Source organism: Dromiciops gliroides, chromosome 6 (assembly GCF_019393635.1).
Source record: "Dromiciops gliroides isolate mDroGli1 chromosome 6, mDroGli1.pri, whole genome shotgun sequence".
NCBI lineage: Eukaryota > Metazoa > Chordata > Mammalia > Microbiotheria > Microbiotheriidae > Dromiciops > Dromiciops gliroides.
Window position 1 is genome coordinate 231,590,405 of NC_057866.1, and position 22,774 is coordinate 231,613,178.

At 39.0% G+C, this 22,774-nt stretch overlaps 2 protein-coding genes across 2 annotated transcripts in view; both read left to right on the forward strand.

Moving 5' to 3' along the window:
• Positions 1-12,650, forward strand: part of PPA2 (inorganic pyrophosphatase 2) — a 127,217-nt gene extending 114,567 nt beyond the window's left edge. The window contains exons 11-12 of the mRNA XM_043970983.1: positions 11,012-11,051; positions 12,495-12,650. Of these exons, the coding sequence (XP_043826918.1) occupies positions 11,012-11,051; positions 12,495-12,532 (78 nt within the window). The 3' untranslated portion in view covers positions 12,533-12,650. The remainder of the gene's footprint in view (positions 1-11,011; positions 11,052-12,494) is intronic.
• Positions 6,773-7,545, forward strand: LOC122731115 (40S ribosomal protein S3a-like). The gene is given in 3 exon segments (XM_043970985.1): positions 6,773-7,012; positions 7,014-7,090; positions 7,092-7,545. Coding segments are annotated over 3 exon segments (771 nt in total).
• Positions 12,651-22,774: the final 10,124 nt, after the last annotated feature.

Genomic DNA, 22,774 nt, shown 5'->3' on the forward strand with positions numbered 1-22,774 from the left:
ATTTGCGAGTCAATAAAATGGTAAGTTTACAGTGATCTTTGAGTAGAGACAAATAAGTGCTCTGGGTTCCTTTTTCGAGACCTTTAACCTCACAGTTTAGCAAATTGCCAAAGCATCTGCAGAACACTCACTGAATTACCAGCCTTTTTTAGTTTACATGTCATTTTGCAACCAAAAACATACTGACACAATATTTTTAAAACATGAAGTTTCATTAAAAACAAACTTATGGTTTTAGAAAGTAGGTAGTTAATTATATTTTCAGATACCGCTCTTTTAAAAGAGACAAAATATCCCCTTTTCCACAATTTTCTTCCTTCCCTCTCCCTCCCTACTTCTTACTATCTGCAAATACCCCTTCTCCTTAGTTTGGTAGTAGCAGGTAAACAAAGGAAAAGCTCGCATGAAAAAGTGCAATAAGACTACAAAATCACAATGATCAAGCTTCATCCTCAAGGAGAGATATGGGAAGATGCTTTCTCTTGCTTCTTAGAAAAGGTGGGGTTCTAGGTATGGAACACTGACACTTTCTGTTCTCCCTCTTTTCTATTCTTTATTATGGGGGATGGCTTTCTAGGCAAGGGCATGGATTCCTTTGGGAAATCTAAGTCAAGTAAAAACAGATCATATTACTAAAATTTAAAACACAACAAGAACCCATATACTTATATTCTCTAGACCCTAGCACTAGGCTTGCTTTTTTTTTTTTTTTCAGGGCAATGAGGGTTAAGGGACTTGCCTAGGGTCACACAGCTAGTAAGTGTCTGAGGCTGGATTTGAACTCAGGTCCTTCTGAATCCAGGGCTGGTGCTTTATCTACTGCACTACCTAGCTGCCCCTTAAGCTTGCTTTTTTAATGAAAGATTGGACTGTGACAAAAGTTTTATTTTCTTAAAGTGGAATTTTACCTGTAATTATGTTTGAGCATGTATACCTAAAAGTTTCATTTTTAATTAGGAATTCACTGGGGAGAGAGAGAAACAAAAACAATTTCAGTAGGAGGGGAAACAAAGACCCTTCCACATATCTATTGCATCTCTAGATGAATTGGCAGGGGAGGAGGCATAAAATGTTATTGACACATTTTTTAGATATTTTTGTGGAAAAGTTGGGTTAGATATATTTTTCCCTTTTCCCCATGAAGTCATTACAACTTTTTAAAGCTTCAGACTTTAATACTTCAAACCTGACCCACTAAAGAGCGCTGCCTTTGATTTAAAGAAGCCAGTTGTAAATTGGCACGCAGTCTACATTAGCGTTCTGTCTTCTTGTTTTCCTTTAGCCAACCCCATTTTGTGAAGTTCCATGTGAATTCCTGTGCACCCGGGGCCCTAATCTTGGGTTAATCTAGATACCATATTTGGATTTCTCTTTAAGGAAGGGGTTCCTTAAAGCCTGTTCTTCATTAGTCAGGAGTGATGGGTGGAACGCAGCATGATGGTTTTGCTGAGTGATGGTGGCCAAGGGGTCTATTGTTTGATAGTAGGAGCACATGGAGACCAAGGAGCATGCCTAGGCTTCCTCTTGGCCAATCTCTCCTGGAGAGAGTGGACAGAGGTGTAATGTCTTCTGGGAAGAGCCAGGTTTCTTAATACAAAAGATACAGATAGTGAAGTAAAGACATCTGCTCATATTGTGCATCATTTCTGTCATCTTCCTATCTGGGATAAAGACAACATTGGGTAGTAAACATTGGGACTAATGCTGCTGTTGTTATCCCCATTTTACAGCTTAGGAAACTGAGGCAGGCAGTGGTTAAGGGACTTGTCCAGGGTCACATAGCTAGTAAGTTTCTGAGGCTGGATTTGAACTCAAGTCTTCCTTAATCTAGGCCCCACACTCTATTCACTGCCACCTAGCTTCCTGAGCGATCAGATAGGGAGGAGGAGAACCGGGTAAGAGTGGAGTCACAAAAAAACCTGCAGAAGAGAGTATCAAGAATAGGGTTATAGACAGCATCAAAGATTGCAGAGAGACCAAGAAGAATGTGAACAGAGGAAATACCATTAAATTTGGCGATTAAAAGATCCTTGGAGGGGCAGCTGGGTGACCCCATGGATAAAGCACCAGCCCTGGATTCAGGAGGACCTGAGTTCAAAGCTGGCCTCAGACACTTGACACTTACTAGCTGTGTGACCCTGGGCAAGTCACTTAACCCTCACTGCCCTGCAAAAAAAAAAAAAAAAAGATCCTTGGTGACTTTGAAGAGAGCACTTTCAGTTTAGCGATGAGGTAAGCAGCCAGACTACAGAGAGTTCAGAGGAGGGAGAGGAAAGAATATGAAGGGAGAGATTATAGATGACCTTCTCCACAGAAGGGTGGAGTGATAGCAGATGGACAATAGCTAGTAGGGATAGATGAGTAAAGTGAGGGGTTTTTGCAGAAGGCGGAGGCATGGGCCTGTTGGCAAACAGTAGGGAAACAGTAAATAGGGAGGGACTGAAGATGAGTGAATTTGAGTTGTTGTTGGTTTTTTTTTTAACTTAATAGTGTTTTATTTTTTCTAGTTACATGCAAAGATAGCTTTCAACATTTGTTTTTATAAGATTTTGAGTTCCAAATTTTCCCCCCTCCATCCCTTCCCTCCCCCTTCCCAAGATGGCAAGCAATCTGATATAGATTATATATGTATTATCACATTAAACATATTTCTGCATTAGTTATGTTGTGAAAGAAGAATCAGAACAAAAGGGAAAAACCTAAGAAAGAAAGAAAAAAAAACAAACCAAAAGAAAAAGTAAAAACAGTATGGTTCAATCTGCATTGCAATTCCACAGTTCTTTTTTCTGGATGTAGAGAGTATTTTTCATCATGAATCCTTTGGAATTGTCTTGGATCATTGTTTAGCTGAGAAAAGCAAAGTCTATCATAGTAGACCATTACACAATGCTGCTGTTACTATGTACAATGTTCTCCTGGTTCTGCTCCTCTCACTCAGCATCAGTTCATGTAAGTCCTTCCAGGTTTCTCATAAATCTGTCTGTTCATCATTTGTTTGTTTTTTTGTTGTGGGACAATGAGGGTTAAGTGACTTGCCCAGGGTCACACAGCTAGTAAGTCTCAAGTGTCTGAATCTGGATTTGAACTCAAGTCCTCCTGAATCCAGGGCCAGTGATTTATTCACTGCACCACCTAGTTACCCCTTGCTCATCAATTCTTATAGCACAATAGTATTCCATTACATTCATATACCATAACTTGTTCAAACATTTCCCAATTGATTGACATCCTCTCAGTTTCCAGTTCTTTGCTACCACAAAGAGAGCTGCTATAAATATTTTTTGTACATATGGGTCCTTTTCCCTTTTTTATGATCTCTTTGGGATACAGACCTAGTAGTGGTATTGCTGGGTCAAAGAGTCTGCACAGCTCCATAGCCCTTTGGGCATAGTTCCAAATTGTTCTCCAGAATGGTTGGATCAGTTCACAACTCTACCAACAATTCATTAGGGTTCCAATTTTTCCACATCTTCTCCAACATTTATCATTTTCTTTTTTTGTCAAAACAGCCAATTTGGTAGGTATGAATGAGGTGATACCTAAGAGTTGTTTTAATTTGCATTTTTCTAATCAGTAGTGATTGAGAACATTTTTTCATATGGCAATAGATAGATTTGATTTCTTCATCTGAAAACTGCATGTTCATATCTTTGACCATTTATCAATTGGGGAATGATTTGTATTATAAATTTGATTCAGTGATTTATGTTTTGTTTAGAAAAAGCAGCAGTAGATGCATGATATCCTTTATTTAATAAGGTTATATGGGTGTGCATGTATGTGTGCATTTAAGCATTCCCTGATAAGGAAATAATTGTCACCCCTTATGTGTTAATGCCCAGACCTACCTTGGAACTCCCTGTTCCAAGTGCTTATATACATCATGTTATCTTCACAATGGCCTTATGAAGTAGAGAGTATTTGAATTACTCTTCAAGTTGCACAGAATAGGATACTGAGACTGGGAAAGTTGTCAGTTGCTGCATGTCTCATGCCTATTAAATGACAGAGCTGAGTAGAATTCCTTCAAAGCCATTTTACTCTTCCTACTATACTATTCTGAGTTTGTTTGAAAGGGGTTGAGAAGATGATAATGTGAAGAAGATGGGGTAGATTCTCATTGGGTTAGAGATGAGGAAAATGCATACCCTGTATTCCTAACAAGGCAGATGTTTTAGGAGAGGTAATTCCAAAGTTCTTCCTTTTAAAAGAAAAGTACAATGCTACGTAATATTTTTGCAGATAAGGTAATAGCTTGTCCCTTGGTTTTTGTAATTCTTTTACGCTAATGAGAAGTCTCTCACTTAATCTATTTTTATACACTATCTACCCTCTTTGAAATATTTGGCATCTCTAGCAACAAGCAGCTGCTGGTTTTAAACAGGAAATTTAAATAGGCTAACTTTCCATCAGGCTTTGTAATAGGAGACCTGTGCAATTCAAAGGGACCCGGACATGGGCAAGTCTGGTCCAGCGCTTGAATTGCATTTTATGTTTTTATTTAGAAAAATCAGGAATGGCTCTGGGTCTTCTTTTATTTAGAGATATAATTGTATTTATTATGGATACATACACATACACACAGACTTATTATTTTTTTTAAGTGAGGCAATTGGGGTTAAGTGACTTGCCCAGGGTCACACAGCTAGTAAGTGTTAAGTGTCTGAGGCCGGATTTGAACTCAGGTACTCCTGACTCCAGGGCTGGTGCCTCCACTTCGCCACCTAGCTGCCCCCCCCCACAGACTTATGATTATGCTAAATAAAAGGTACCATCAACAATGGGGGCAGCGTGGTGAAGCTGGGCCTAGACTCAGGAAGACTCCTCTTCCTGAGTTCAAATCTGGCCTCAGACACTTGCCAACTGTGTGACTCTGGGCAACTCACTTAACCCTGTTTGCCTCAGTTTCCTGATCTATAAAATGAGCTAGAGAAGGAAATGGCAAATTACTCCAGTATCTTTGCCAAGAAAATCCCCAAAAGGGGTCAGGAAGAATCAGACATGACCGAAATGACTCAACAACAAACACACATACATTGTGTGTGTGTGTGTATGTTTATGTATATATGTATGTATATATGTATGTATGAATGTATGTATACATTTAAGCACTTACTATTTTTTACACATGCATACTTAATGAATAGCTTTTTTCTCGTGATTAGTTTTTTTAAATAAAGTATTTTATTTTTTCCAGTTATATGTAAAGATAGTTCATGATTAGTTTTTAAAATTATTTCTTAAAGCAAAGATTTTTTTGTTCCTTTGTTTCAGTTCCATATTCTTTCTCTCCTTCCCTTTCCCGCCCCCCACATTGAGAAGGAAAAAAATAAAAACAAAAAACCACCCCATTACAAATATGTATTGTTATGCAAAACATTTCTGTGTATGCCATGTTTTTTAAAAAAGGCAAGAAAGAGAAAAAATATGCTTCAGTCTGAACTCTGAATCCATCACCTTTTTTTTTTTTTTTTGCAAGGCAATGAGGGTTAAGTGACTTGCCCAGGGTCAAGTATCTGAGGTCTGATTTGAACTCAGGTCCTCCTGAATGCAGGGCCGCTGCTTTATCCATTGAGCCATCTAGCTGCTCCCCATCATCTTTCTATCTGGAGGTGAAAAGCTTGTTTTATCATGAGCCATTTGGAATTGTGTTGGGCCATTGTGCTGATCAGAAGTACTAAATCTTTCAGTTAATTATCTTCACAATATAGCTGTGACTGTGTAGATTGTTTTCCTTGTTCTTCTCATTTCACTTTGCATCCATTCATTTCATTTAAGTTTTCTCAGATCTTCCTGAAACCATCCCCTGCATCATTTCTTTTTTTTCTAATCTCAATAACATTTTCCCCAGTTATTTGTAAAGACAGTTTTCAACATTCATTTTTATAAGATTTTTGAGTTTCCAATTTTTCTCCCTCTCTCCCTTCCCTCCCTATTCCCCAAGCAGTCTGATATAGGTTATATATGTACAATCACATTAAACTTATTTCTACATTAGTCATGTCGTGAAAGAAGAATCAGAAAAAAAGAGAAAAACCTCAAAAAAGAAAAAAAAACACAAAAAGTAAATAGTATTCGTTCAATCTTCATTCAGATTCCACAGTTCTTTTTCTGGATGTGAAGAAAGTATTCCATCATGAGTCCTTTGGAATTGTCTGAGATCATTGTATTCCTAAAAAGAGCTAAGTCTATCACAGCTGATCATCACACAATGTTGCTGTTACCAGGTACAATATTCTTGTTCTGCTCACTTCACTCAGCATCAATCCACTTAAGTCTTTCCAGGTTTTTTTGAAATCTGCCGGCCCATTATTTCTTACAACACAATAATATTACATTACATTCATATACCACAACTTGTTCAGCCATTACCCAGTTGATAGGCATCCCTTCAATTTCCAATTCTTTGCCACAACAAATCTGCTAGAAATATTTTTTGTACATTTGGGTCCTTTTCCTTTTTTTATGATCTCTTTGGGATACAGACCTAGTAGTGGTATTGCTGGGTCAAAGGGTATGCACAGCTCCATAGTCCTTTGGGCATAGTTCCAAATTGCTCTCCAGAATGGTTGGATCAGTTTGCAACTCCACCAACAACCCTGCATCGTTTCTTACAGTACAACAATATTCCTTCTTATTCATATACCATATTGTCTTCGGCCATTTCCCAGATGATGGGCATCCCCTCAGTTTTCAATTCTTTGCCGCCACAAAAAAGAGTAAGCATTCATTATTAAAATGCTGTTGGGCTTTTGGCTTTCAGAGTGGGATCATGGTGGTGGGCAAGAACAAGTGCCTCACCAAAGGTGGCAAAAAAGGAGCCAAGAAGAAAGTGATTGATCAAAAGAAGGATTGGTATGATGTAAAAGCACCAGCTATGTTCAACATTTGCAATATTGGCAAGACACTGGTTACAATGACTCAAGGAACAAAAATTGCCTCTGATGGTCTCAAGGGTCAAGTTTTTGAAGTAAGCCTTGCTGATCTGCAGAATGATGAGGTTGCTTTTCGTTAAGTTCAAGTTAATTACCGAAGATGTTCAGGGTAAAAATTGTCGGACTAATTTCCACGGAATGGATCTTACCCGGGACAATGTGCTCCATGGTCAAAAAGTGGCAGACCATGATTGAAGCCCTTGTTGATGTCAGAACTGCCAATGGCTACTTGCTCCACCTCTTTTGTGTTGGTTTTACCAAAATGCGCAACAACCAGATCCGTAAGACCTCTTATACCCAGCACCAACAGGTGCGTCAAATTTATAAGAAAATGATGGAAATCATGACCCAGGAGGTGCAGACAAATGACTTGAAAGAAGTTATCAATAAACTAATTCCAGACAGCATTGGAAAAGACATAGAAAAGGCTTGCCAGTCCATTTACCCTCTCCGTGATGTATTTGTTCAAAAAGTCAAGATGCTCAAGAAAGCCAAATTTGAATTGGGAAAGTTAATGGAACTGCATGGTGGCTCTGGAAAACCTTCAGGAGATGAAACAGGCACAAAAGTAGAAAGGGCTGATGGCTATGAACCACCATGTCTAAAATAACTTTTAAAGGCCGAAAAATAAAAATGTATCATTGTAGAAAAAAAATTGCTGTTGGCCGAATTTCACCTTTATAAGCAGCCTGTTCTTAGTAGAATTATTATTTACTACCCGCGTTTTGGCCAGATGTGGTTTCCACTATAGCTTTTCAAATTATATTTTTTCCAGTACCTGAGGTTCTTAACCCACTGGATTCATCTGCACTAATTTATTTTAGTAGGGGGACTAGATCTGTGACTTCTGGGAGAGGGAACTCCATCTACCAAAGTAGATCAGCATTTAGTTGTTGACTTAAAGTCTTAGAGAGTTACCTCAGTCACTAAAGGGTTAAGATAAAATAATAATGATTAGCATGCATAAAACTTTCTAAGATTTGCAAAGTGTTTTACATGTTACCTCATTTGATCCTCAGAACAACCTTATGACACAGGTGTTGTTAATTATCCTCATTTTACAAACAAGGAAACTGAGGCAGATAGATAGATAGATAGTCAGTATCTGAATCTTCCTGACTCCTAGCTAGCATACCCATTTTATCACCTTACTAGTGTCAGCCATTACATATCAGAGGTGAGACTTGAACCCAGGTCTTCCTACCTTTTGATCCTCAATTCTCTGCTGCTTCTTGTTATATATTATTGTTCACATGCTTCAAACCTGCCTTATTGCTTCTCTTCATATACCCATGTCCTAGCAAAACTAAACTGCTTCTCTCATCCACTTCCATGTATTGATTGGCATACTTTGTCTACCAATTCCTGCTGAAGTTCTTCCTTTCTTTTCAAGCCCAAGTTCAGGTGCCATCTCCTCAGTGAGCCCTTTCCTTGGTTCCCCAACAGTGGAGCGATGTCTCTCCTTAATCTGTTTTGCCTTTGTTAGGCCTCTTTTTTATACTTTTCTTATTCTAATTTGTGTTATAGTGACTTGCATATTTGTGTCACCTGCCACTGAGTTATAAGCTCCTTCAGGGGAGGAATCCTTCATTTTTCATTTCTGTATCCTCAGTAACTTTTCACTCGGTAGACACAATATAAATTTTTATTGAACTGATTGGAATACAGGCCTTCAGAGTCCAAAGCACCACTTCAAAACTGTTCTTTTCTCTTTGCATATTTTATGCTCTAGAGTTCTTAGAGTTTTTAGGAGAAGTCGAACTGGGAAGAAGAACTTTCCCCAAGCTTTTCCACTTATCCATTTATATTCAAATCCTTTGACAGCACCCACTGAGAGATTTTTAAATCTCTTTTTTTCAAGAGACTTTGACTATCTCAGAACCCCAAATTCCCAGTGTAATTCCCTTTTCAAAGTTTAAAAGATTGAAAAGTTAAGCTGTTTCTTTTCAAAGTTTTAAAATGTAAGCTTTGATGCTATAGGAAATAAACTGAAGGCATCAAGTTTACTAATTGTGTTGAATATGTCTAAACTTGCAAACTGAGGTGTTGTAATTGGGCCTGTATTCAGAGAAATTTAATTCATCTATAGAATTTACTTTTGGGGAAATAACTAATTTACCCAATCAGCGCCCATTTATCTGGTACCAACCAAATGTAAGGCAATAAGTTTTAGTGCTAAGCATGCTTCAATGAGTTAATCCAGCAAACCAAATCAAATTATATGAAAAAGGTTTGACTAGTCCTTTGTGCACATCCTTACAGAATTTGTTATTTCCTTTAAACTACAGTTGCATACCTTACTAGTTTTATACTATTTTCAAACCCTTATCTTCTGTCTTCCATAGAAGACAAAAACACAACCATATGTAACACCCCAGATTATTCCAGTGGGTTGCAAAGCAATGGGTACCTTTGAATATGGTATCACTGGATCAGCACCATTGCTTATGAAAAGTGCTATTTTTAAAAATCATTATTTGTTTCAACAGAAAAACAGTATTAGATGAACAATTCTTCCATCATTTCCAGTGCCTTAGTGGCTGAGGTAGTAAGTTTCATGCCCATTGGAAATTTTGCTTATGAACCCTGTGGCCTTCTTAGTGCATGTGGAAGGCTGAATGAACATTTGTTGTTTGTGGCCTGAAATAACCCTTAGCACGTGGGAATTCTGAGTTGGCATGTGAGCTTCTGCCCAGGCCTGAGAGTCCCAACTATAGAGGAATCCCCTAATTCCCTTATGGCTATCTAAAAAGCCCAGAATGGCAAGATTCCCAGCACCATGCCTCTGAGATCAAAACAATCTTAATATGGTTTGGTCTGCTCTTCTTGCCTCGAGTTAAAAAGGAGGAGGGAGTTGGCCAAGTTAGATATGCCGAATTGTGACTCCAACCTCAGTTAGTGGCCGCCATATAACAGGATGTTTATTTCACTTGTATTTTTAAATGCTGCCATCTGCAGAATTAACAAGGACAGCCACGAGTCTCGTTGACATTAGTCCCCCAATGGCCAACTAGCCCTACAAGGAAGTCTAATAAAACTGCTTCTTTTTTGAGCCCTGGGAAAACCTCCAAGATGAATTACACATAATTTGTAGAGTGAGCTTTTTTTGCTTACAGTCACGTTCTTCCCTGTGGTGTGATTAAAGGAGAAAGAACGAAAACCAGGCCTTACCTGAACTGTTGGTTTCTTCAAAGGAACAGTGGGAGGGTTGGGGGTGGGGGTGCATTTGAAGACCCTCATGATTTAGATGAATCCTTTTTTTTTTTTAAATAGTGCTGACATTGGCTATCCTTGTTCTTGCTGAGTCACTCTCAATTGGGGGTCAGCAAGATCAGACAATTAGGAATTTGTGCTGCTCTGCTCAATGAAAGGGCCCTTTTTATGCAAGAGGCTTCAGTAGGGGAGAAAACCTCTCTCAAGAAACTTTTCTATGCTTACCCTTGCCTCTGCTGGACCAGATTAAATAAGCTCCTGAGAACCTTGGCTGGCCCCAGCATCTGAAAACATTTCCTCGAAAATTACCTATGTAAATGACCTCGCTTATGTGAACATCATTAGTTTTTCAAGTGCCTCAACAGAGGGCACAACTGAAGGGGGGGGAAACGAGCCATTTGTGTCAAAAACTCAGAAGCAAACACCTCAATTACTGCTTGTGACTAAGATTAGAAAAAAGATTTCTCAACATATTGTTTATCTTTAATGTAAATCTTTTGATCAATCATAATGCCGGTAGTATAGGGATTCTGAACCTTTTTGTGTGTTTGACAGTCTGGGGAAGTCTGGGGAACCCTTCTCCAAATAATGTGTTTAAGTGCATAAAATACAGAGGATTGCAAAAGAAAATGATGTTAACGAAATCCAGTTATTAGAATGAAAATAATAATAACAACAAAGAAGTTCACAGACCCCGGGTTAAGACCCCTTGCTGTAGGAAAATGATAATTCCTTGAGTAGAGTAGATGGGGGGACATGTGCTTCTACTATCTGTTAGGCAGTTTCCCAATAAAATAGCCCTGGCTCCAGATTCCATATGAAAAGTCTTCATTAAAAACAGGCTCTTTGTTTTTATCTCATAGGCATCAACTGCAGTAAATGAAGATTCAAATTCCAAAGAAGGTATGTTATCCAGAGGGCCTACACATACTTAATTGTTTGCACTTGTGGAAGCAAAAAATAAAAATCCTACAGTCAAAAAAGTTTCTAGAAGCTGAACATAATGAGCTGTAAGATATTTATGAAGTTGTCTAGACGAGTTAGCTATATCTTTTTTTTTTTTTTTGGTTTTTTTGTGGGGCAATGAGGGTTAAGTGACTTGCCCAGGGTCACCCAGCTAGTAAGTGTCAAGTGTCTGAGGTCAGATTTGAACTCAGGTCTTCCTGAATCCAGGGCCAGTGCTTTATCCACTGTGCCACCTAGCTGCCCCCAAGCTAGCTATATCATAATCAATGTCCTTCATTAAATCAAAACAAGACAGAAGATACATTTACCATTTTTAAACAAGGAAATAATGCTTATGTGATATCATGACTTTGCCTTCCAAGCACTGACATGTTTTAGTAGGTTATAATGAATTTAAATTTATAACCAGTACTTTGGGGAAGTTTTCTTTGTCTTCCTTGTTTTTTTCATCAAGTCAGTAAAGTAGTTTTAACTGAAGGACCAAAGTTCATATTCGATTTTGAAAATGTTTAATACATTTTCTTTTGGAAAATATTGTATTTAAAGTTTTTTGAGAAGTAAAGCTTCCAGTAAGAAGGGAAAAGTGTTAGCTTATACATTTAGCATTTGTTTAGCAAACTATGTGCCTATTCTGATTGTTTTTTTTTTACTTTTTGTTTAACATTATTACTCAGTAATAATAATAGTTTACATTTGTGTAATGCTTGGTATGTGTTGTAATTCTTTACAGGTATTGAATGCTTTCACATATTAATGTTCATTAGCTCCTATAAGATGTAGGAAGGACCTGCAACTTGCAAATTTTATAAATTTTGTGAAAAAATGAGAACTACTTACCATGAGTTCCAAGATTTTTATAAAGGAATGCATCCACAGACATGATTTCATGAGAAAGCAAGCAGTATTCCTTATATGGTGTGCTAACAAAATAGCAGCTCTATCAAAGTAGCCCATTTGGGGTATTTGACAGGCAGTCACAGCCTTTCTAATCCTTTCATGCCAATGTTTGAATGGTAACTTTAGGGCTCTCACTGGGTAATGATATTATAGTCTGGAAAGATCTCCAGACATAATATGGGAGCTGACATTTTGAGAAAATGTGAGAAACTATAAATTTGTGTTTTTCATGGAGATAGGAAGGGAAAGAAAGTCAACATAAAATTGAGAAGGTTCCATGTTTATGTTTTTGCATCTGTCTCAGCATTCTGATAAAATGTAAACTCCCTGAAGACAGGGATTATTTATTTTTAGTCTTTGTATTCCCATTGCCTAGAATGTAGCAGACAGTCAGTGTTTGTTGCATCAAACTAAACCAGAATATAATTTTGTTCTCTCTCTCTTCCTCCCTCCTTCCTTTCTCTCTTATATTCTTCTCCACAGATGAAGATATCCACAGGTGGCATTTTATCAAGTACTGATGGAAATCTCCAATCATCCTTCATTCCCAAGGGCCACAGACAAGTTCAGGCAATGTGAAGCTTCACTTTTTTTATATCTTGAGATAGGCAGTATACAAATAAACACCGGACTTCCAAATTGTTCTCTCTTTCGTATTTCCTTACAAAATTTTTGTTGTTGTTAATTTTGAAGGGAAAGCTTGGAAGCAACATGTTGTGAACTGTTAGCCATTTCATTTCTGTGCATAAAAGGAAACCCACAGATGTCAGGGCTCAATTTCTCTGCATGAATGTAGAATCCTAAATTTAATCTGTTAACTAGCTGCTGGTAAAGACTATTGTTCTCTTTTCAGAGTGGATTAAAATGTCAGTTCTAAAACAGGTGGGTGTGTGTGGGGGGGCTCATTTAGCCCACATCTGTCCTCTGTCTCACACTAACTCTGATAGTATCTGAGGTCTTGTGGATGTCTCAAGTTTATACTAATAATACTTGACACTTATGTCACATACACATACAGAACACAGAGTGCTTTCACACTCATCATCTCATGCGATCCTCACAAGAACCTTACTAGATATTATATAACACAGACATTAACATCATTTTAAAGATGAAGTGATTTGCTCAAGGTCACACAGCTGGGGAATAAGTAGATCAAGGGCCAACCTCCAGGTTTCCAGGATCTCTACTACAGTCAAAGGAAAATCCAGTAGACCTCTAGACCATCAGATAAGGCCACATCGAACCTATTTAATTCAACAAACATATTAAATTCCAAATGTAAAGTTTATGTAAGAGGGTGGGGCACCTGTGCTCATGCAGCTTGCAGTACAGAATAATGTAGTGGAGTAGAAAGAGCTCTGGCCTTGAAGTCAACAAACCCAAGTTCAGGGCTCCAGCTCTGGCAGATACATGAACCAGGACAAATGTCCTTTCCTCTCTAAGCCTCGATTTTGTTACCCATAAGATAGGACTGATTCTACTTCCATTACTTACAGGATCATTAAGAAGAAGGTGTTTTAGAGTTTTTCAGACTCTTTCTAAATGTTACGTTGTTATTATTGGGAGAGGGATATGAAACACAAATAACTATGAAATAATATATTACAAATTCATCAGCAAGATACAAGCATACTTACATAATATTTTAGGAAGAACAGCCACGACTCACCACAGAGATCAATGAACACTTCTTGGGGTAGTTAGAGTTGACTTGACATTTAAGGGATGGTTAGAAACTGAATGTGGTATGTTGCATAAACTATGGGATGTCAGTCTAGGTACAGGGAAGAGCTTAGTTCAAGAGCTGAGAATGTGTTGAGCCTGACCAGAGGAAATTGAATTCCATTTGATTGGAACACTGAGTATATGGCAGAGATTTGTATGGGAAAATACAGTAAAACCAAATTGTGAAAGGCCTTGATTGCCAGGTATAGAAGGTAGAGAGTGTTCCTTAGTCACTTACAGCAACCCATTGAAACATTTTGAGCAGAGGAAAAAACTGACAAGAACTTTACATTGGGAAGATAATGCTGACAAAGATGTGAACGATAGCTTGGAAGACCTGTTAGGAATCTATCGTAAGAGTTTAGGCCATCACTGAAATAGATATAACAATATCTGTTTGAAATAGAATAAAAATGTATGTTGTTTTTTTTTTTTCGGTGAGGCAAATGGGGTTAAGTGACTTGCCCAGGGTCACACAGCTAGTAAGTGTCAAGTGTCTGAGGCCGGATTTGAACTCAGGCCTTCCTGACTCCAGGGCCGGTGTTCTATCCACTGTGCCACCTAACTGCCCCTGTATATTCTTTTTTTAAAAGATTTCTGGAAACAAAAATCGAGCAATATTCTGTACAATCTATGCAGCACCCCTTATTAATAAGATATAATTTGTAACCTAAATTCTACTGGTTTAACTTAACCTTAATTCCCCTTCTCTGATTATTAGCAGAGATGGAAAATATTTGGAGAGTATACCTGGAAAATTCTTCATACACCTGAATGTCACTATTAAGTCTCCTCTCAGTTTTTTCTTCTCAGGCCATAGAGTTCCAGTTCCTCAAAGGTATTTTCTAAATACTTTAGTCTTGTCAGGATTCACACCTTTGAGACTTTTCTCTAGATTCTTTCCAAAGCCCCAACATGAATGCAATAAACAATGTCAAACTAATGTCAAATCTAAATGCATTATTACTTTATTCTCTAGACTCCTGTTTATTCATTTTAGGAAAGTTCCTTTCCATGTGCTATTTGCATTTTTGCAATTTTAGCTTTGTCCAGTGTTTGTATTGTTCAAAATATTGTTCAAAAAATGTTCATATTGTTATTTGGGTTATTCATATAGATACTCCAAGTGTCCAGATGATAATTTAAGCATTACCTTTATTGTTAGCCTTACATGTCCTGTGACTGCAGTAACAACTTATGAAGTAATGATCTCAGAGTATCTAATTTATATCATAATATATCTAGTTTTTAAAAAGATTAATATCGTAATATATCTGAGTATCTAATATAGATCGTGTATTGGACATAAGGCCAGGAAGACCTGGATGCATATCCTGCCCCTGTTACTTCCCAGCTGTACTTAAACTTTTTAAACTTAAAGTTCCTCACCTGTAAAATGGGGTTTATAATGTTTGTGGTTCCTACCTCATAGACTTGTTAGGAGGACCAATTGAGATAATGTTTGTATAAAGTGTTTGTAAGCATCTGTTACCGTTTGCTTGATGCTGTTTGTTTTTATAGCACGATAGAGACAAGAGACACCGAGAGCAGAATATGCCCAGGCAGAACTCAAAGCGTAGAATTTACCTTCTGATATCTCCAAATAGCCTTCTGTGCAAATGCTGGGACAGGCATGCATATCAGCAGCATTGATGCTTTTCAGGTTGAATAACTGACGGAAGATTTCCTTGTAGCATTCCCTGTGACCATTCATTCCCCAGGAGTCATTGTCATTGTGAAAGTGAAAGTAATTTCATTGTGGGTTCCACATCATATATATCACCTTAAATACTTGGGATTTAAGCTCTGAATGCTTTCAAGGCAGTAATAGGTGATGTAGGAAGGATGACAGATAAATGATTGAAATGATCAAAGAGAGTTCTAGTAGATCCTAGGGTCCTCAACATTCTCTAATCTCCAAACACAGAAATTTCACTAGAGATCTTCTTATAGGTACAATTATTTTCCATTCATCTCTGTCTTCTTCCACCCCATACTTTCACATATCACCCACATTGATTCCCCATTTTTCCCTTTAACTATTTTGAGCCATTTGGAACTAACTTTTTTTTTTTTGACATAGTGATTTTTATCCTAAAGCAAATCCTTAAAACTTCTTTGCAAAAAGCATTAATAAACTGTAATCTTATTTTTACCATGACCACACCCACCCAGAGGGGACAAAAGTACTTCAAGATACATTGGACTTAGATGATTAGTGTCAGGGCAGCTAAGTGGCGCAGTGAGTGGAACACTGGCCCTGGATTCAGGAGTGCCTGAGTTCAGGTCCGGCCTCAGACACTTGACACTTACTAGCTGTGTGACCCTGGGCAAGTCACTTGGCCCCCGTTGCCCCGCAAAAAAAAAAAGAAAAAAAAAAAAGATGATTAGTGTCTGTGTTGCCTCTAGAACATACTTAACTGCTTTAAAAAGGCGGGGGGATCATTCACAAACACACAGAAATGACCATTGCCATAGGTTACATTTGCCTGCACCAAGTGGAAATCCTTTCCATGAATCCATGCCACTTTTCTGGAATTTTAAAGATGTAGTTCATGACACAACACAGGAGGTCATTTGTAAGTCAAGGCAGGACCTCTCGGGAGCATGAGTATTTTCTTTAACTTCACTAGCTGTCTCTGCATAGTGTCCATTTTGTCACATAATAATGTTTGATGATGTGGGTAAATTGTTGAGGTTTTGTCAGAAATGTTGTCAGAAAAATAAAGACATCTTTTACTTGTAACTACCATAAATTTATTCCCGGAAGGCAACTTTTCCCAAGTATTGTTTCTAATCAAGATAATATGATTCATTTGAGAGTTGTTTATAATTAACAGATGCCACATAGAGATACCTAGAAATGTTTAATTGTTACTTATGATTGGAGACCTAAAGCAGGAAATGTTATGAATGGGTTAATATTTAGAAATAAGATATTATTTGTGACTGAATTGCACTAATGAAAGCTTGTGGATTGCGGACAATGAAAATGATTATCGCTTTGAAATGCCCAGTAGCAAATGTTAGTGATTTGTCAGTGGTATGGGCATATGGAACATAAACCCTTTCTTTCTATTAAAGACCCTGTCTTTGTACCAGCATCTGTTTGTGTAGTTTTTTTCCCCTGTGGCATAAAACAAAAAGTGCAACAAATTAGGTTTGCCACTCCTTAATGCTTTTTTTTTCTAACATGCATTGAATGAATGATTTTAAAATGTAGACAGAATTCTAGGGAAAACAGGTGGTGTGGGTGATGGAATTGATGTTGGCTAAATACTGTGTGGCATGGTGTCACCCTCTGACCAGTTGTTCATTCAATAAAAGCTTTTTGCATATTCTAACAAGAAGTATATTATGTGTGTGATGTTAAGTGCTGGCCTCCTCAGGGTTAGATGCTTAGTTACTGAGCCCAGCCATGGCTGCCTTTTGTAACAAAGGAGCATTCATTAGGGTCTGTGAGCACAGAAATTTGAACCAGTTATAAAAGCTGGTGAAAACTTGAATCAGATTATAACTTGTTCCTGGTGAAGATATGGGTTTATTTAACTAGAGGGAGGCACTAACATCTTCCTCCTCACCAACATTAGCTATCTGATTGGAAGTGGCATTGTCGTTATGTTTGCAAATGAACGTTGGTAGTGAAAGATTCATCCTCTCCTGGGGGGGGGGTATAATAAATAAACCTTTGACCACATTAGAATAATCTAAATGTGAACCCATGCCTTAGTTTTGCTCCTATAAACAGAATTCCACCAAAACCTTTTTGGACCCTTTAATTTGTGAATAATATTATGAAGATTTCACAATGGGAAAAGTGATATGCTGTCTTGAAAGTCTACAGTTCACCGTAGCTGCTACAAATATTGTCCTGAAGTAAACTGTTGTTATGACCAAAGACCTTCATCCTCAAATGGTGAAAAAGAGTCCCTGCATTTAATTCCTTTTCCTTAATGGACACGCCATGACTTATTTGTGACTTGGATTTGTTATGCTGCCTGAGAATACTTTGGAGATCTAAATTAGATTTTTAAAAAAAACACATGTATAGAAGATGCAAGAAATAAGAACAGGGTACTGGGGATGAATACAGAAGTGCTAAAGTACACAATCTGCCATGGCTGTTCTTTGGCCATCTTCCTGCCTTGTCACCATAGGTATACATTCCTACCCCCACCTCTGGACACAGTAATCAGATCATCACTGCCTTTTCTGGAGATGACTGTCCATCAGCTGCCCCATGACTCCACTTTATTTCCATTTTTGAAGAGGGATATTGAGGAGATAAGCTCCTTTGTGTTCTCTTATTCACTTTTCTGGAACTGCTTACAGATGTATGTGCTCACTGACACAGGCTAAGCAGACCGCTCTTCCAGTTCCTTTTATCTTTTAAATTTTCTGTCTGCTAATCGGAGACTGCAGACCTGACTGATATTTCCTGGCTCAAGAGATGACAACACCCTTGATCCCATCCCCTTCTGTCTTAAAATATTGCCCCCACTACCATCCCTCCTCTGATCTACAATCTCTTGATATGTACTGGTTCCTTCTCTGTGGCCTACAAACATTCCTAAGAATCTCCTATCTTTTAGAACCCCTCCCAACTTCAGCCAAACTCCTTGAAAAAAAAGCTGTCTGCATTTGGTGCCTTTCATTTCCTGTCACTTTTTTTTCCTTCTTCTAAACTCTCTGCAATCTGACTCTGACCTTATCATCCAACTAAAACTGTTCTTTTCTTTTCTTTTTCGGTGAGGTAATTGGGGTTAAGTGACTTGCCCAGGGTCACACAGCTAGTAAGTGTTAAGTGTCTGAGGCTGGATTTGAATTCAGGTCCTCCTGACTCCAGGGCCGGTGCTCTATCCACTGCGCCACCTAAAACTGTTCTTTTCACAAGTAACCAGGAGTTCTTTCTTACTACATCTGATAGCTTCTCAATCTTCAGCCTTCTCCATAGTTGAGCACCCTCTTTTCCGGGCTGTTATGATATTGCTCTCTTACTGTTCCTCCTTATCCTCCTTTGCTAAATCCATGTCATCTTTACCAGCTTTGGGTGTCCCTCAATGCCCTGTCATGTTCCCTCTTTCCCTTCTGTCCTTTCTTACTTGGTGATCTCATGAACTTCCATACGTTCAATGATCATTTCTCTACAGATTCCATCCAGATGGATATATTTGGCCCTAGTCTCTCCTGAGCTCCAGTCTTGCCTGTTGGACATCTCGAATTAGAATCCCAAATGCTCGAGAGAAGTGGGGATGGTTTGATACACGGTGGAATCTTCTCAGAATAGCTTGATACATGGGAAAGTTTTCTCAAAGGAAGCATGCTTGTACAGATAACAGCAGACAGTATTATCTAGTGAATTATGTCAACTCAAGAAAAAGAAAAGTAAGTTTTTCAGGATTAGAGATAGAAACCAGTTTGAGCTGACTCTCACCAGGGTCCTAGAAAAAGGAGGTAAAAGGTTAACCTTAGTCTCTACTGTGCTTGCTTAATAGACTTATTAATATTAATTAACTTCTCCTCCCCTGTCTAAAATCTCCACCCCATTTTTAATCATGGGTCACATGGAAGTATATGTGTATGGGAAAATTTAGCTAGAACTCTTCCAGGAAGATTGTGAACCTGTGCCTAGCAACCTATGGTGGCTCAGGGGAGGGACTGATTGCAGCAGGGTGTAGGACAAATACCTGATGCTTGCTTTCAGCATTGGCACTCACTGATTGGCTTTACTGTGGGTGCCCCATTCTCATGAGAATACAATAATAGCTTTTGTCATACCAAAGCTGCCTCTGAAAGAACTTATTTTAAGGAGGTGGTCTGCACCTGTGTCTCACATGCCTATAATGGAATATATTATATCTCCCCCCAAACCCAATCTTCTTCCTAACATTCCTCTTTCTGTGGAGGAAACCACCTCCCCTCCAGTCACCCAAATTCACAACAACCTCAATGTTATCCTCAGCTACTCTCATTGCACATATCCAGTCAATGTCTAAATCTTGCTCTTTCTGCCTTTTTGCATCTCTCCCATTTGTTCCCTTCCCTAATAATACCCTAGTTCAGAGCCTCATCACCTCTCAACCTAGACAATTGGAATAGCCTATTCGAGCTTTCAGAATTGAGTCCCCTCCTCCTTTCCTCACCCCCATCCCTGCCCCCAAAGCCTCAAGTGATTTTGCTAAAGTACATGTCAGATCGTATCTCTCCCTTACTCAACTCCAGTGATTCACCTCCCAGAACAACTAGAAATTTCTCTGCCTGGCTTTTAAAGCTCTTCACAACCTGGTCTCTTCCTGCCTTTGTAGCCCTCCTACCAATCATTCTTTTCCTGCACAGTCATAATGGCCTACTCCCTTTTTCACACACAACACTCCATCTCTCATCTCCGTGGCTTTTTAACATCTGCCCTCCTTACCCAGAATGCTCTCTGTCTCCTCTGCTTCTGTCTCCCTTCCTCCTTCATCTTCTCTATAGTTTTTCCTCATCCTCCTAGCTCCCAGGAGCTATATTCTCTATATACCTATACATGCACATATTGTGTCCCCTCCTCAGTGGTGGGGACTATTTTACTTTTGTCTTTGCACCCCCAGTGTTTTTCAGAATACCTGACACGCAGTAGGTGCTTGATAAACGTTTGTTAACCAAGTGACTGTGTGTACCTTTGCAAGTATCTGAACCAGGCAATTTCATCTTAGGGATATAGCCTCAGTCACCAAAACCCATCCAGAAGAAGACTATTATAGGCCATCAAAAAGGATGGCTCCTTTCACAAAAGTCCATGTTCCTAAAAGCCTAAATCAAGGAAGGAATGTGGTACAGTTTAGTTGAAGAATAATTGAAGAGTTCAATTTCCATCTCTTCCATTTACTAACTGGATAACCTTGGTCAAGTGGTGCCATGGAAAGATGGCTTAGTTTGGAACTGGGACCTTGGATCAAATCCCAGCTTTGACATTTATTCCTTAGGTAAGCTTGGATGAGTAGCACTTCACTCCTCTGGGCCTCAGTTTCCTCATCTGTAAAATGAGGGAGTCGGACCAAATAACTTTCAAGGATCCTAATAACTCTATACCTAAGATCCTATGACTAAATCATCTTTTTTTTGTTTTTGTTTTTTGTGGGGCAGTGGGGGTTAAGTGACTTGCCCAGGGTCACACAGCTAGTAAGTGTCAAGTGTCTGAGGCCGGATTTGAACTCAGGTACTCCTGAATCCAGGGCTGGTGCTTTATCCACTGCGCCACCTAGCTGCCTCCTATTACTAAATCATCTTAGGAGGCAGCCCCAGCCTTTAAAAGCCATTCTCTTAGAGACTACCAAGGGACAGCTCCAAACTAACCAGGTTTTCTTGGTATAGCACCACTCACAAAGCTTTACTTAGGGTTGTCTTTAGTTTTATTTTTAACAAGGTGCCATTGGGCAGGTCCATAGTCAATAGGGAGAATCAAAAGTCCACCCAAGGCGCAGATCTTGGTAGGGACTGGATCTGTGAATTTATTGCTCTATGGAGCTAGTGGTAAAGATCTTCATCAAGGCAGCTGTTACCCCTCCACCTCCTGGTAAGTTCATTAGTTTATCTGGAAACTCCTGATAAGCTCCCACCCTTAAACATTAGGACTTTACTTAAAGCAGCTGATTCTGGGCTAAAGAAGAAAGGCCCAAAGCAGTTTATTTACAGTCAAATTTGGAAGATATCTTCTCCCCTGAAGTCCTATTCCAACAACTTGGTATGGCATATGAGTGGCCTTGAGTTTATGAAGACTATGGCAGTTGAGCACAGTCCTGAAAGGCCTTGAATACAGGCTTCCTGGTTGACACTATCACACGAGCACCAACTAAGTGTGAGTTGCTTTGTAACCAGAGGATTGGTGACCTGGTTGAGGACTTCTTTCCCAGCCAAAGCAGCTCCTGAAAACATCTAATGTATGATGGAGGTGTAATCTATTTCAACGCAGGGTAAACCATGCCAGCGAAGTCATATGTATTTAAATAGTCATTGTGTGTGTGTGTGTGTGTGTGTGTGTATGAGAGAGAGAGAGAGAGAGAGAGAGAGAGAGAGAGAGAGAGAGAGAGTCAGGAGAGTGGGAAAGGAGGTGGGAGGAAGCTTGGAGAAAGAGGGGAAGAAGAGAGAGGGGAGGTGAAGAAAAGAGAGGGGGAAGAGAAATGGGAAGAAATGGGGGAAGGGAAAGAGAAGAGCAAATAGGAAGAAGAAGGAGAAAGGAGGGGGAGAATAGGAGAAAAGAGGAAGAGAAAGGAGAAGAGGGGGAATAGAGAGGAAGAGAAAGGGGAAGAAAGAGAGGAATGGCGGAGAGTGAAGGGGGAGAAAGAATTGGGAGGAAACAGGACTGGGAAAGATTGGGGCAAAGAGGAAAGGGAGCACCAAGAGAGAAAGAAAAAGGGGGAGGAAGAGGAGAGGGCAAGAAGAGAGAAAAATGGGAAGAAAGGGAGGAAATAGAGAGAGGAAGGGGGAAAGGGGAAGAGAGGGGAGAAGAAGACTCCAATAGCGTGGATAAAAAATAGGCTTGGTCAGGAAGACCTGGGTTTAAGTTGTGCCTTGGATACGTATTATCTGTGTGATCCTCACTCACTCGAAAACTGTAACTTTCAAAGATGCTGACCTGCTTCCAAATATACAGACTGTATATAAATTTGGAAGGGGAAACTGAGCTCATATTTCAGAAATATCAATAGAATGTCTGTTATAATGATGATTTTCTTCATAATATACATGAGTTGTGACTATATATATATATATATACATATATATGTATAAGCAGTCTTTTAAGCATTAGACAGCTTTGTGATTCTTAAATTTTCCATAGCTAAAGCTTCCAATGCTAAAACATCTGTTCCTCTTACAATATCCCCAAAAGAGGCCCCACAGATCACCTGATGGTAAATTTGTATTACCAATCTAGAGAAGAATGTGTCCCTAAACCTCAATGATCAGAATGCCTTTATTTCTGTGTTTCTGTTACCCTCACACTAATCTCAACCACATACAAGGTTCAGGGTCTACACATATCCTCTCCCCCTTCT